This window comes from Trachurus japonicus, chromosome 23 (assembly GCF_045865225.1).
Source record: "Trachurus japonicus isolate A0001 chromosome 23, Traja_1.0".
Lineage (NCBI taxonomy): Eukaryota > Metazoa > Chordata > Actinopteri > Carangiformes > Carangidae > Trachurus > Trachurus japonicus.
In genome coordinates this window covers 4849710-4863171 of record NC_140929.1, presented here as the reverse complement: position 1 = coordinate 4863171, position 13462 = coordinate 4849710, and the positions used below count along the sequence as shown (strand labels likewise).

The following is a 13462-nucleotide window of genomic DNA, read 5'->3' as shown; positions in this document are numbered from 1 at the left end:
GAGATAAGCCATAAGCGTTTTTTTTTTTAATTGTAATTTAAGAGGAATCGACTCGACCTTTGAGTCCAGATTTCAAAGCAAAAAAATTGTAATAAAAGCACATTTAAGGACACGTCCCCCCCTCCCCCTTTCAGCTGATACCATTGTGATGTTTGTCTAATAATTGACCATATTAACCAATAAAAATGTCTCGTTAGGCTGCAGAAATCTGACTTTCTAAGCAGTGAGCAGACATAGGCTACACACCTGAGGCTGAGTGTGTTAAGGTGTGTGTGTGCATGTGATAGTGAGTGACTCAGTGTGGACAAAAGTCAAGTGATTTACCTCGATTGGAAACGTTATGCAAAAAAAAAGAAAAGAAGAAAACAGGGGGATAATAATGGAGGCTTTGTGCACCTGCCGGCCGCCGCACGCTGCAGCCAGCGTGGACTCTGACACAGATAAAGTTTGGCAGCTCAGAGGAAGGAGGATGAGCAGTGAGCAGTGAGTTCAGAGTCAGACGCCTTGCAGACGCTTCGTAAACCCTCCGGGGGCCACGGTGTCATCTCCCTCAGAGGATTTATTATCTCAAACCTGGAGCTCTCTTTGTTTTTCATGTCAAGACCTCACAGACAGACGCAGATTAAACCTTTAAGAGGCTGGATTCACTTCTCTTTTCTTTTTTTTTTCTCTCCAGCAGATGTTAAACTGGAGTTCACGCTGCGTTACATAACTGTCTATAGGTGAGGAGGTCATGGGAGGAAGACTGACGCTACTGTAGCCTATAATCATCCACATTCATTCCCCCATTGGGCTTAAAAATAATAATATTCCATTGTTAAAGAGTAAAAATTAAATTATTGTAAAGTAAACTTCATTTTCATGTGCAACAACTTGAAGATTCCTAATTTGGAAACCAGTGATGCAGACAAACATAGGCTACAACTCAATATATATATATAAATCACAACTTTCATGTTTTCTAATACCAAACCTCCATCCACATTTGTCACATTCAAGAACAATGAGTTCAACAAACATCTCTAATGTTCTGCTCTTCCATGAGGTCAATAAGGAAACTGTAGGTTAATATTTTAGTTAATTATTCAAAAATAAACCCTAAACTTTTAATACATGTGGCTTAATGTGTCACAAATCCACAGAAGGAAGTGAAACCAGGTGGAGATTAAACTGCCTGAAAGTCTAGGCGAGTTCTGCATTGATGCACTTGACTTGTCCCTTTGCACATTGTTGCATCAGTAACAATAGAGATGTGAAATGTGAAAGCAACAGCAGCAACACTCACCTGCATCTGACAACAAGGCCAGGCTGATCACGAATACAACCAACATAGTGTATCTCCTTATTTGCAGGGATAATCCGAAGTAACGAGAGAGAGATAGGGAAGGAGGGAGGAAGAGGAAGAGGAGAGGAGAAGAGGAGAAGTGGATCCACTGGAGTTAGATACAAGATCTCATCCGATGTGGGGAAAAATAAAAACCAACAAAATATAAAAAATAAAAAAGTGCGTAGGTTCAAATCCAATGCGGACTCTCTCTTTCACTCAGCTGCGATCCAATAAGGCGGTAGTAACTCAGCCGGAGGAGAAAACAACATGATCCCGGACGGTGGTGTGTGATGTCCCGCTGAGCCTGAGCCGAGGAGAAGGAGAAGGAGGAGAAGGAGGAGAAGTCTGAGTGAACGGAGAAGTCCAGCTCGTCTGCAGCTCCGCCGGGACCTGCAGCGTGTTTCATTTCCCCTTAACACAGTCAGAGAGAGAAAGAGTCAGTCAGAGAGAGAGAAGAGAGAGAGAGAGGGAGCTCCGTCCGCTCGCTCTGCCCCGCAGATCTATTTCTAAGGAGCGCAGGGAGACGGAGCCAGTGTAGTGACAGCACCGGACTGCAGCCCCTCCTCCTCCTCCTCCTCCTCCTCCTCCTTTCTCCTCCTCTGTGACTTAAAGGAACATTCCAGTTGGTGCAGTCTGGAGCTGCCTGGCATGGATGGACAACCACCACCACCACAGGGGGGCTCCCCAACATGAGGGCCCCGGACCTCCAGAGGACCTTTGGGAGAAGTTCAGGGAGTCCAGGGAGAGAGAGACTTCCAGCAGATATGGAGGATTAAATGTGTTTAATAAGAGGAGCACATGCAAACCGCAGCACCTGAAATTGTGTAATGCATGTGGCGTGCACTGGATACCCTACTGTGTACTTTTTATGTATTTCTTTTTTTACCCAGAGACTTAGAGATGTACTTTTAATGGTGATATTTATTAGAATTCCTATTTTTAATGATGTATTTATTCATTTTCTTAGATGCAACTAGCAGACTTTGCACACAGCTGCCAACCCTCCCTTTCTTTCCTGGTTTCTCTGTTATGTTATGTTATGTGTGTGTTTGTGCTATGAGCACGTGGTGTGCGAGCCACCAAATGGAATTGCCCTTTAAGGGATTAATAAAGTAGTCTTGAGTCTTGAGTCACTGTTGTATTTCAAGGCCTCTTGTACCTAAATATTTCCAATTTGTGCTATTTAACATTCATTTTGCAAACATATACTAATAGCCTACATCAACCATTCGCCTGATTTGTAGGCTACTTATTGTACCTAACTGTTTGATATATTTAAAGCTCATTTACATTTGAAGTCCATTGGCAGAAAAAGACAAAGCAGGCAGAGCACATTATCCTACACAGAGCTCATTCAAATAAAAGAGGCATATACAATCATAACATAAAGTGAAATGCATAATAAGAAAAGAGTAAATATGTAAAAACAAAATGCTTCAAAATGTCAGATCTTCACTTATTTGAGACCTTTAGTTGTATTTAAATGTGTTAAATGGCCACTGCATGGAGACCACTGGACCAGTGCCAATGTTTTATATCCACAGTGTCTGCACTTAATCTGCAGGCCATTTGCACATGATGTTGTTTTGTTCTTAATTCTGTATTTATCTTGATGTGTAGTGTGCTCCTGCCCTCCTGTGAGAGAGATCTTGGGTCTTAAGGGGTTTTAATCACCTGGTAAAAAGCATAATTCAAAAGCTACACACAATAGCGCAGGAGCAGACTTATGAAATATGATGTGTTATTATCTTAAAGGCCCTGCAGGACTCACACACAGCAGCCAGGTGTTGTAGCTACGACTCTTCTGCTGATGTCATCAATGAAAATGATAAGGGAGTAGAAGTGGAAAGTAGAATAAAGTGGAAATAAGTCCATAAGTTGATTACTTAACACCAGGGAAAGTTCGGGACCCCCAGTTGCTATACAGACCACGTGGAGTCTGATGAAAAGCTGATATGGGGCGTGTAAATGAGCGCTCATATCCACATTTCTGACTAATTGGCTTTGGATGGCGAAATCACACACACACACACACACACACATAGCTACACACACACACACAAAGTGATGCCGGTTGAGCTGCTGACGCACTTCAAATTACACCGATTGGTTGCTCGGCTGAACCCGGCCGCGGCCCTTTGTTGACAACATTGTTGGTGTCCATACAAAACCAGTGAAATATGCGAGCCAGTTAAATTGCAAAATAGCATTTTGATTCCAGTTCTGCTTTCCACATGACCGTCTGTTCCCAACAATGGCTGCTCAATAGCCCAGAAAAAAAGAAGAGATGAGGGGACAAGATGAAAAAATGAACCCATGCAGGAGCTCTGTATGAAACTCCCACACACACCTCAGATTATTATGGTAATGACAAAACTTGAGTCAGTGTCCCATAAGCGCTGCACAGGATGGCAAGGCAAGCAGCAGTGTGCAGGCTGCAGCAGTGTGCCCCCCTGTGACCAGTGATGGTAGGCCTACAGAAGAGAAAAAAAAGAAAAAGAAAAAGAAAAAAGAGAAGCATTTCTAGGAGGAAATTGTTTCTGGAAAACTGTTCTTTCCGCTCGGGCCCATTTGGGTCAAGCTCCACTGAACACAGCATGGCTTTGGCTTCTCTGTCTGCTGTGTAATCGGACCATGACCTGCTTTCTGTGGATCTGACCCGTGTCCAATAAGCACTGAGCCAAATGAAACTATCTCACCTGTTCACTTTGTTCTGTCTGTCCTGATTCACTCACCGGACCCTTTGAGAACATAGAAAACGGCTCTTTCTCAGGGATTCAAACCCGTCTGAACCTCCTGTTAGCCTACCACTACACTGTGTTGCTGTGCTAAAATAAAATGAGCTAAACTAAGAAAGAAAACCAATCTGTAGGCTGTTGTAGCTTCATAAAGCATGAGAATGTGGTCATGACTACTTTTCCATCTCTGTGATGGTTTTTCATTTCCCTTGTGATTGATTTTTTGTGTGTGCGCCTCTTTTACCCCCTTTATGCTAAGCTAAGCTAACTGTTGGCTGTAGCTTAATGTAGCCTCATCACATCACATTATAAGAGCTAGTGGCTGTTTTTCAACTCTTTAGTATATCTCTATATGGTTTTTTCCATCTTTTTGTAGTTGTTTTTGTCTCTGTAGCCTAATTATTCACTGATAGAAAGCTATAAGCGCCCTCTGCCCCCTACTTTTTTATGCTGCTAAGCTAAGCTAGGATGTAGCATAGACTCGTCCCTTTGTGTTTTCTTAGGGGTCATTTAACATCTTCATGGTACTTTTTAATCTCTGTGATGGTTTTTCATCTCTTTGTGGTTGCTTTTTGTCTCTTTGAAGTAGTTTTATGTCTCTTTTGTGATCAATTTACATCTTTATGTGATGGATGGAGGCTACGACCTTCGCGACTGTGGCGATTTTTCATCTCTGTGCAAATTTTTCATCTCCTTATGCTTATTTTGTTTTGTCTGTCTGTCTGTCTTTTTCTTTTCTTTTTTTTTTTTGGCTCTTTATAAATATTTTCTAATAGGCTACACTAATCTAACATAAGCTAAGCTTCATTATAGTAGGCTATCCAGCCTTGAGAGTCAATCTTTTTCTGCAAGAACATGAATAAACAAGTCTTCTGAAATGTTTAACTAATTCCCTCAAGCAGGTAGGCCTTTATTATTGGCCATGTTCACCATTTCAGTGTAGTAGCATTTTAGCAGCTGACGTTTGCTGGCAAATTCCATCATAATCTGTCCAATTCATTTCAGTCTGCACTAACTCAAAATCCTACCAAGAATATTTGTCTTATTTCTAGTCAAAATGTAATTTCTAGTCAAAATAAATCAAATTATACTTAAAATAAGACTCATCACATTTTAAAAGTAGCTTGTTTTTAGACACTTTTTACTTTTTTCAAGCAAATTTTCCACTTTAAATAAGTAGAAAAATCTGATAGTGGAGCAAGTTTTTCTTTCTTGTTACAAGCACAAAAAAAAACCTGCTTTCACTGGCAGATTTTTCTACTTATTTCAAGTGAAAATTGGTTTGAAACAAATGAAAATTATCTCAAAACAAGTTCATTTTTAGGTGATGAGTCTTATTTTATGTGGACATAAATTAATCTTGACTAAAACTGAGAGATTTTGACAAGAAATAGCCTAAGACAAATATTCTTGGAAAGATTTTGAGTTTTTGCAGTGTGGTATGAAGTGTTGAAGGGACGTTTCCTTTACTGCTGCAAGAATAGCTAGCTGGGGGGAAGAAAAAAACCCCTCTCCTTTATCTGTCTCAGTCTAAAAGTTTTCATGGACGTTTGATGAGGTTTATGAGTTCATCCACTCCACAGCCCCTCTCCTCCTCTGCAGACTTCAAAGGGCTCTTCGGCATCAGACTGGAAAGATCCGACCGACCGGCCCCCTTCGACAGAGCCGTCTTCCTCCTCCTGACGATGATACCGACGAGGGGGGAGAAAAAAAAAAACTCTGCAGCAGAGTTTCACAGATTGTAGGAGATAATAATTTGGAGTCACGCAGCGCTGCACAGGCTGTGGATCTGCCCTCTGAACCCGGAGGGGGGGTGGGCTCAGACTAACCTCTGGGGTGGACTGGAGGACATGTGTAAAACATTTAAAAACGCAGATTTAAAACCTTAGTTCGAGGCAGTAAATAGGTCATTTCATTACTTTTATATATCCAGTGTAGTAAATAGATGCCAATAATCAACTTTAAACGCTCTAATTTGGAGAGTTATCAGTAAATAGCAGCTATTTGTGAATCCAAAGAGCCCCCAGTAATCACAGAGTAAGAGAGAAAAGCCCCCGGGACACAGACTTGTAAAAGGTCCAGACTCCCAGACACTCACTTTTTACATTGTTGTGGTTCCTTAGTGTCTCTTTTTTGTAATTTGTCAGCTCTTAATTGCATGTTTTTGTCATTTTGTGTATTTCCTTCGTACTTTTGTGGCACTTTTACATCTCTTTGGGGGTATTTAGGCTATTTATGGTTGTTTTACATATCTGTGTGGCTCTTTCAGGTATTTTTCCTCTCTCTTTAGTGTTGTTTTGTGTCTGTCCATTGTGGATTTGCATTTCTTTGTTGGAGTTTTATCACTTTGTGGTCATTTTCTGTCTCTTTATTGTACTTCTGCATCACTTTCTCATAGTTTTACATCTCATTGTGTTAGTTTAGTGTCTGTTTGTGGTTGTTTGGCATATTTTTGTGTCACTTTGTGGTAGCTTATGTCTATTTGTGGTTGTTTCATGTCTCTTTATTGAACTTTTGCATCGCTTTATTATCATTTTACATCTCATTGTGGTAGTTCAGTGTCTATTTGTGGTTGTTCAGCACATTTTTGTGGCATGTAGTGCAGTTTGTGGTTGTTTTACGTCTAGTTTTTAATATTTATGATAGTTTTGTGTCTGTTCGTAGTCGCTGCCACCTCTGGATGCACTCCTGGCCCTGCTGTCGACACACACCTACACACACATTATCGTCATGCCATAACTGACAGGCTGACTGACTAACGGATTGGTTAATTACACAGAGGGCAACTCAAAAGGAGGGGGAAGAAAAATAGGCTAAATGATGTAAGGACACAAGTATTTCAACCATGCAAAGAAAGCGCCAGTGCAATTTCAGAGGAATTCACTGACAGCACCCAGCCCTCTACTGTAGGAAGTCAGATGTTGGTTTTATTCAGAGTATCAGGTTTGAACTTGTAACAGTTGAATGCTTCATCGCAGAAAAATGAGTTAAATCTTCAGACTGTTTGTGCCTGGAGAGAAATAGCTGCCCAGACAGAGAACCAGCACGACCCAGAAATGACAGTCATTTTACTTTTTCAGCTCATAAACAGGTCAGTGTTCAATCAGTCAATAATCATTTGTTGTTGAGTTCGACTTCATGCAAATTTTAAACTTTGTACATATAGTTCAAGTCAGAGCAGAGCCTGACAGCGATTACGTGTATTCATATGATTTATTGTGCATTACTGTAATTATATATTATGACATATATTGTGACCTACGGGGCAATAATGAATACCATTGAGTAATATAAGGCCAATCAATCAATCAATCAATCATCGCAATCATCAACCGATTATTCACGCTCTATACTCTCATGAAGGTGCATTTTAATTTCACCTGCAGCTAATCATATCAAAAATATTTGTGGCTTTTAATCTCCTGTCATTCCCTAATTAAAACATATTTTTATGGGAGGGACTTTTATCAGTTTTAACCTTCATTTTGAAGTGTTTTCATTTGTCTTAAAATGTTCCACTGATTTAAAAAAAAAATGTCTTGTTTTGTTTTACTAATTCTACATTTCTGTTGGTGTTAAAAGCCTAACCTAAATACGTTTTTGAAAAATGCTGTATAAACATGGAGTTTTATCATAAGATTACCAAAAAATGTTTGTGGTACATGCTTCCCAAATGTTAATCGCGTATTTGTTAATTTCTTTCTTTTTTCTTTTTCTTTTTTTTTTTTATTATAGTAAACTCTACAGCTTTTGTGGTTAGAAAAAAAAGTCTAATTGGGTCTCAGGGAAAAATAAATCATGCTTTTTAGCTATTTTGACATGTTAATCAATCTGTTTTTAATTCAAATAACAGTCAGATAATATCATTGATTCAATTTCACTTTTGTCCACCATCTAGTGATAGAAAATCATCTTAACTTTAGGACATAAAATCACTACACACATATGAACCAATGATGCATAAAATCACATAAAACAGCAATAAAAGTACATTTTGCTTCTTTTTTTTAATGCAGACTGCAGTGGGAGTAAAAAAGCTTATGTATATCTTTATTTTATTAATTTTTTGTTGTTGTTTTTGATTGATGATGGAAAACAATTGTCAGTTGCAGCTTTGCAGTTCATGAATGATAAACCTTGTACATCAATCACTGGCTGCAGTACCCGCAGTGGCCACAGGGAGTTGTGGTGGCGCTGTGTAAAAACACGGACTCTCCTCCCGGGTCAGAGTTCCACTTCCTGCGCGGCGGTAAAGCGTGTTCTGGTTTTTTTGTGGAGCGCTAACGTTATTGTGACGAAAGGGAAGTCAAACATCAACTTTATAACTCACAATACGTACTTAAATTAATCAAAAATGGTGAGTATGTCTTATCATTGTTCACTACGAGCTCACGGTGATTCGTAGTTTGGTTGTTTTTGTTTTCACCGTAGCAGCCTGTTAGCTACCGGTAGTTCGCATTAGCCGCGTTAGCTTTTCATTCATAACTTATACTGAATGAAGCCCACACATTTATGCACACACTTAAAATAAACAGTACCATACGTCACTTTTATTTACTAATCTATTCACAAATGATATGTTTTATTGGTCTTGATCGTTAAAAGTTAAACTATGGAGCCTTTTATCAGAGTTAGGCCCGGAGACAAAGTCGCACCAAACTCCGTTCAAAAAATCGTCTAATTTATGGAGCAGGTAGCCTAATTACTGGTAAACTGAAGGTTTTATATTGTTTTTTTTAGAAGTTGCTCTTTGTAACTTAGTATTATGGTCTGTTAATTTAAAGGACACTGTTGTTTGCTTGTGTTTCCTGCAGTGTGCGAAGCTAAATTTTGAAAACTATCCACTTCAACCCTGGCTATCACTGAGCTAAACAGGATACAAGTGTATAGTTTCTCAAATAGCACTATTAAGGCTTTAGTTTTCTGTTTTGTAAAGAATAAAGCCTTTTCTGTGTTTTGTGATCAGCCTAATGTCGTAACATATGAGAGTAGGCCACCAAATAAAGGTTTTCATTTGTTATTTGTCTGTAATAGCCACAAACACATGTCAGATTTTGTATAAAGTAACATTTATCTACTCATTTGTACCTGAATTAGTCATTGTTTTTGCTTTTTAGAGTAGAACAATCTCTGCAACAGACAATACAATCTGTATAATGTTGTTATACAGGATCACACAGCACTAATCTAATGTAACCAAAGAGAAATGAAGTTTAAGTATATAAACTAATCGCCTTTGTTTTCTCGACAGAGTTTACCTCTGAATCCAAAGCCCTTCCTGAACGGCCTGACAGGAAAACCAGTGATGGTGAAGCTGAAGTGGGGTATGGAGTATAAAGGCTACCTGGTGTCTGTGGACGGATACATGAACATGCAGGTGAGTGCAGTGAAGTCACTATTAACTTATCTAGAAAGGTAAATTATCAGCCTTGATCTCTGCCATCACTCTTGTGTTTGTTCACCATGATACAGTTAATATGTGATATAAGTTTGATTACTTATTACTAGACAATATCATGGTTTATAACAGCTTGACTCATTCTTATTATGACATGTTTGCACTAAATCTTATAGATAAAAAATTGTGTACCTGTATGAAGCAATCAGATATTAGATACAAAATGTTATCAGAGGATTGACTCTCATTTTGTTACGTAAGAAAGTTTATGTAAATTGCAATTATAACAAATTATAAAGGCCTGCGCAAAGGAAAAAGAAAAGTATTAACTTAAATGTGCAATCACACATGCAAACAAACACATTACATATGAATAACCTGCATATTCCAACCTGCTTACACATAAATACTCATGCTGACAACATTAACCCAATAAAATCTTTTCCATCTTTTTCCATGAAAATCAATTTTCAGAAACAATAAAAATCAAATGCATTAACTGAAAATACACTTTTTTTTGTCTCCTCTCTGTGTTTCTCTGACAGCTGGCAAACACAGAAGAGTATGTGGACGGAGCGTTGGCAGGTCATCTGGGAGAAGTGCTCGTCAGGTGTGTTTTAATATCTATTTAATTCCTCTGTGTGACTCTGTTATTACTGTTAATTAAAACATTCTAAGGTACTACTAGGTACGAGTAAGAAGAATATCCCTCAGAGACTTTGCCAAGAAATAATCACACAACCGACAACAAGTCCAGATGTGCAGCGGCTTGATAAAGTCTGCAGGTTTTTGACTAAAAAGCTCAGAGGAGGTTCTCACTGTAAGATCCTTAACTACCGTAACTAAGCTGGGTTAATAATTAATTAATGTCTCGTTTTTCAAAAGAAATCAGTGGTGGAGGCAGAAAAAAGCTCAACATGATCCAGAAGTTGTGACTGTGTGTCTTTGTGTGTGTGTGTGTGTTAACAGGTGTGTTTCTTTCCTCCACAGGTGCAATAATGTTTTGTACATCAGAGGCGTAGAAGAGGAGGAGGAGGACGGAGAGATGAGGGAGTGATGAAGTCTGAGTTGTAGCTGAGTCGACGTGTGTTTGTGTTTTCACCATGTGAAACAAGTGAACGTTTGGGTTTTTGTTTTTTGTTTTCAAGCTGTTTTGAAAATGATTTTCTCTTTTTGTTTTTTTTACTGTATGCGAGACCAATTTTATGTTGTGACGTTGTGATACAGACACAATAAAGCGATTATTGTACCCTTTCCTAAAACCTCTGTTTTTTTTCTCATATTTTTAACTTTATCCTCTAAGAACTTGTCTCTAATTAAAGGGATAGTTCAACATTTTGGCAAATTGGCCCATTGCCATAATCGCTATAGTCATAGCAGTAGGTTTGTTACTTTATTTGTCGGTGCAAGCTATTTTTAGAACAGCGGAGCAGAGCCGTGAGCTGCTCAGAGCTACGCTACGGAGGCTCATGGGATTTCTTGGTTTCCCTCATCAAACTCATCCAATACACAATCCAACAACTCCAAAACGCTCTGTTGGATTCATGCAAAACCGCTTATGTGCGTTGCCTTCAGGGACAGTTTTTCATCAAGCAGTCTCTGTATTTCCCTCTAAAACAACTCTGTCTGGTAACGTTGTGTTATTATCTCATAGTGTGGTGAATGTGCAGGTCACAACTTGTCCACCAGAGCGTTGTGGAGTTGTTGGATTGTGTGTTTGATGAGGAAACCCAAGCTCACGGCTCTGCTCCGCCGTTCTAAAAACAGCTTGCACCGACAAATAAAGGTAATGAACCTACTGCTATGACTATAGGGATTATGGCAATGGGCCAATTTGCCAAAATGTTGAACTATCCCTTTAACTTTATCCTCTAAGAACTTGTCTCTAATTATTAAACTGACCGATGCAGAGATGGCCTCTCTGGTTAAATGGTTGTATTTCTGTGACAGAGGCTCCGCCCCCTCCTCCTTCTCTCTGCACTTTAAACTCTGCTCCCATGAACAAATATTTGACTGTGGCTCAAACCAGTTTTAAGTCCAGTCAGTCACTCTGTGGTAATACTCCTGTGTGTGTATCTGTATCTGCTGCTGCTGCTGCTTTGGGTGAATCAAAATGTCCAGTAACAATCACAGGCTCCTGGTGAAAAATGCCAAACAGCTGGTTGTGATCTGCAGCAGTGGAGAGAAATACCTCACCAAACATGGGATGCAGAACCTCTGTGTGATTGAAAATGGGAGCGTAGTGATTGGGAGGTAAGTTTTTCTACAGCACAGATCAGATGTAAGCTAAATGAAAGCTCTTAATCATTATGCACTTTGTAAAATTTTCTGAGTTAATATCATTTGCCACTTTTTTGTATTAATTTGCATTGATGAAGCTGCTCAGATCTGCACACAGCTCTGATTGAAAGTTTATTTTTACTCCTGCAGGCCTCAGTTAAAACAAGGCTCTCTACTGGCCCCTAGTGGTGCAGCAGCTCATTACAGCAAGAAACTTTGTATTTTGTTGATGTTTCTTGCAAATTCTCATTATAGATGTGACATTATTCAGTTAATTTCCAGTTTTTTACTTTTATTTAGTGTGTACAGATTGCTTCCACCACTATACACCTTTATTGTGTACATACGGTATAACCAGACACTTGTAGATTCATGAACAACAGGACTTGAGAGCTCCTAATACGTTTCCAAACAACAGGAATAGAGAATGAACTTAAGCATCTTTTACAGTTTAATCTTAATAAATCACACTACAAAAATCTATCATAAGATGCTGAAGAAATCAGGATAAAACACTTATTTTTGCCTTGTTTTCCATGTGTTTCAGTCAAAGTTTGGAAGCTCTCAAACACAAAGTATTTCAGGACTCTGTCAAAACATTTTATGGATTTTAAATCATCATCATCATCATCATTTGTGTTTGTTTTTCCACTGGTGGAGCAGCAGAGGATGTAAAGTTTTGGCTCCAGAGAGGAAACGACATAATGTGAAGAGCTTCCATTAGTCTGAGCTGCACTTGGACTTGGCTGAACTTTTAATTTGGTGAAATCAATGTATGTATTTACATTAATAAAGCGAGTCGACCTGTGTCTTGATGCAGCGACGGCCTGATTAAAGCCGTGGGACCTGCTGAAACCATCACAGCTCAGTTCACAGGAGCAACATTTGATAAAGAGATCGATGCCACAGGAATGTGCGTCCTGCCCGGTGAGTGTCTGTCATCAGCCGTGATTTGTTTAACTGATGTGTTTAACAGACGCAAAATTATTTTCTAAGTCAACATAGATCGTGTTTTTTGGACGGTTACTGAGTTACACCTCCCTTCAGTGTCTCCACTTCATGTTTTATTCCCTATACGTCTGCTTTTGTACTTTGACGAGATTCTTTACAGAGGAACAAACTAATATACTTTTTGAATAGTTGTAAACACCTTAATGCTTTTGAGGATAATCATAATTTCTAATGCAAAACTTTGATTCTTCATTTTTCATCTCCTTCTTATCATCTCGTGACCTCTCGTGACCTTTTGTGGGAGTCTGTGAATCACTTTTTGAACCCCTCACTCCCTATTCCGCCTCTCGTCCCCTCAGATCCTCCGACAAATCTCTGCTTTCCATCCCACATAGGCTACTGTATATATATAAAAAACAGAGGTGACAGAGCATTTTTAGTTGCAAAACTGGAATAATTTGCCACAAACTCCATTAATATTTTCAAACCACAGCAAAAAACCCATCTTGTTTTATTTTACCCATAGTTTTTTAATGTTCTTTCTCTCTGTCTTATATTCTTTAGTCGTTGTTCTTGTTTTACATATTGTAAAGCACTTTCATCAAGGTTTTTTGTTTTTAAATGCACAGTGGCGGGGGGCGATTGTTGAAAAACAGGTGCTAAAGTAAAGTGCCCTCTTCAGTGGTGACGATGCGCGGTGCCCTTTTTTTTCTTTTCGCCCCTGCCCTTCAAAAAGTCTGTGCACGCCACTGCTCTATAGGTTAAAGC

The 13462-nt window shown here is 39.1% G+C and overlaps 3 protein-coding genes across 3 annotated transcripts in view; 2 read left to right on the top strand and 1 right to left on the bottom strand.

Annotated features, from left to right (window-relative positions):
- The window catches only part of ntn4 (netrin 4), a 40748-nt gene extending 39317 nt beyond the window's left edge, over window positions 1-1431 (bottom strand). Inside the window, exon 1 of the mRNA XM_085769984.1 lies at window positions 1286-1431. Coding sequence (XP_085626110.1) covers window positions 1286-1331 — 46 coding nt within the window. The 5' untranslated portion in view covers window positions 1332-1431. The remainder of the gene's footprint in view (window positions 1-1285) is intronic.
- Window positions 1432-8274: 6843 nt separating this feature from the next.
- snrpf (small nuclear ribonucleoprotein polypeptide F) lies at window positions 8275-10725 on the top strand. The gene is made up of 4 exons (XM_085768735.1): window positions 8275-8422; window positions 9317-9442; window positions 10009-10073; window positions 10454-10725. The coding sequence occupies exons 1-4, from the start codon at window positions 8420-8422 to the stop codon at window positions 10518-10520; spliced, it is 261 nt and encodes an 86-aa protein (XP_085624861.1). The 5' UTR covers window positions 8275-8419; the 3' UTR covers window positions 10521-10725.
- A 786-nt stretch (window positions 10726-11511) lies between these two features.
- amdhd1 (amidohydrolase domain containing 1) overlaps window positions 11512-13462 on the top strand; it is an 11038-nt gene continuing 9087 nt past the window's right edge. The window contains exons 1-2 of the mRNA XM_085769986.1: window positions 11512-11716; window positions 12564-12670. Of these exons, the coding sequence (XP_085626112.1) occupies window positions 11577-11716; window positions 12564-12670 (247 nt within the window). The 5' untranslated portion in view covers window positions 11512-11576. The remainder of the gene's footprint in view (window positions 11717-12563; window positions 12671-13462) is intronic.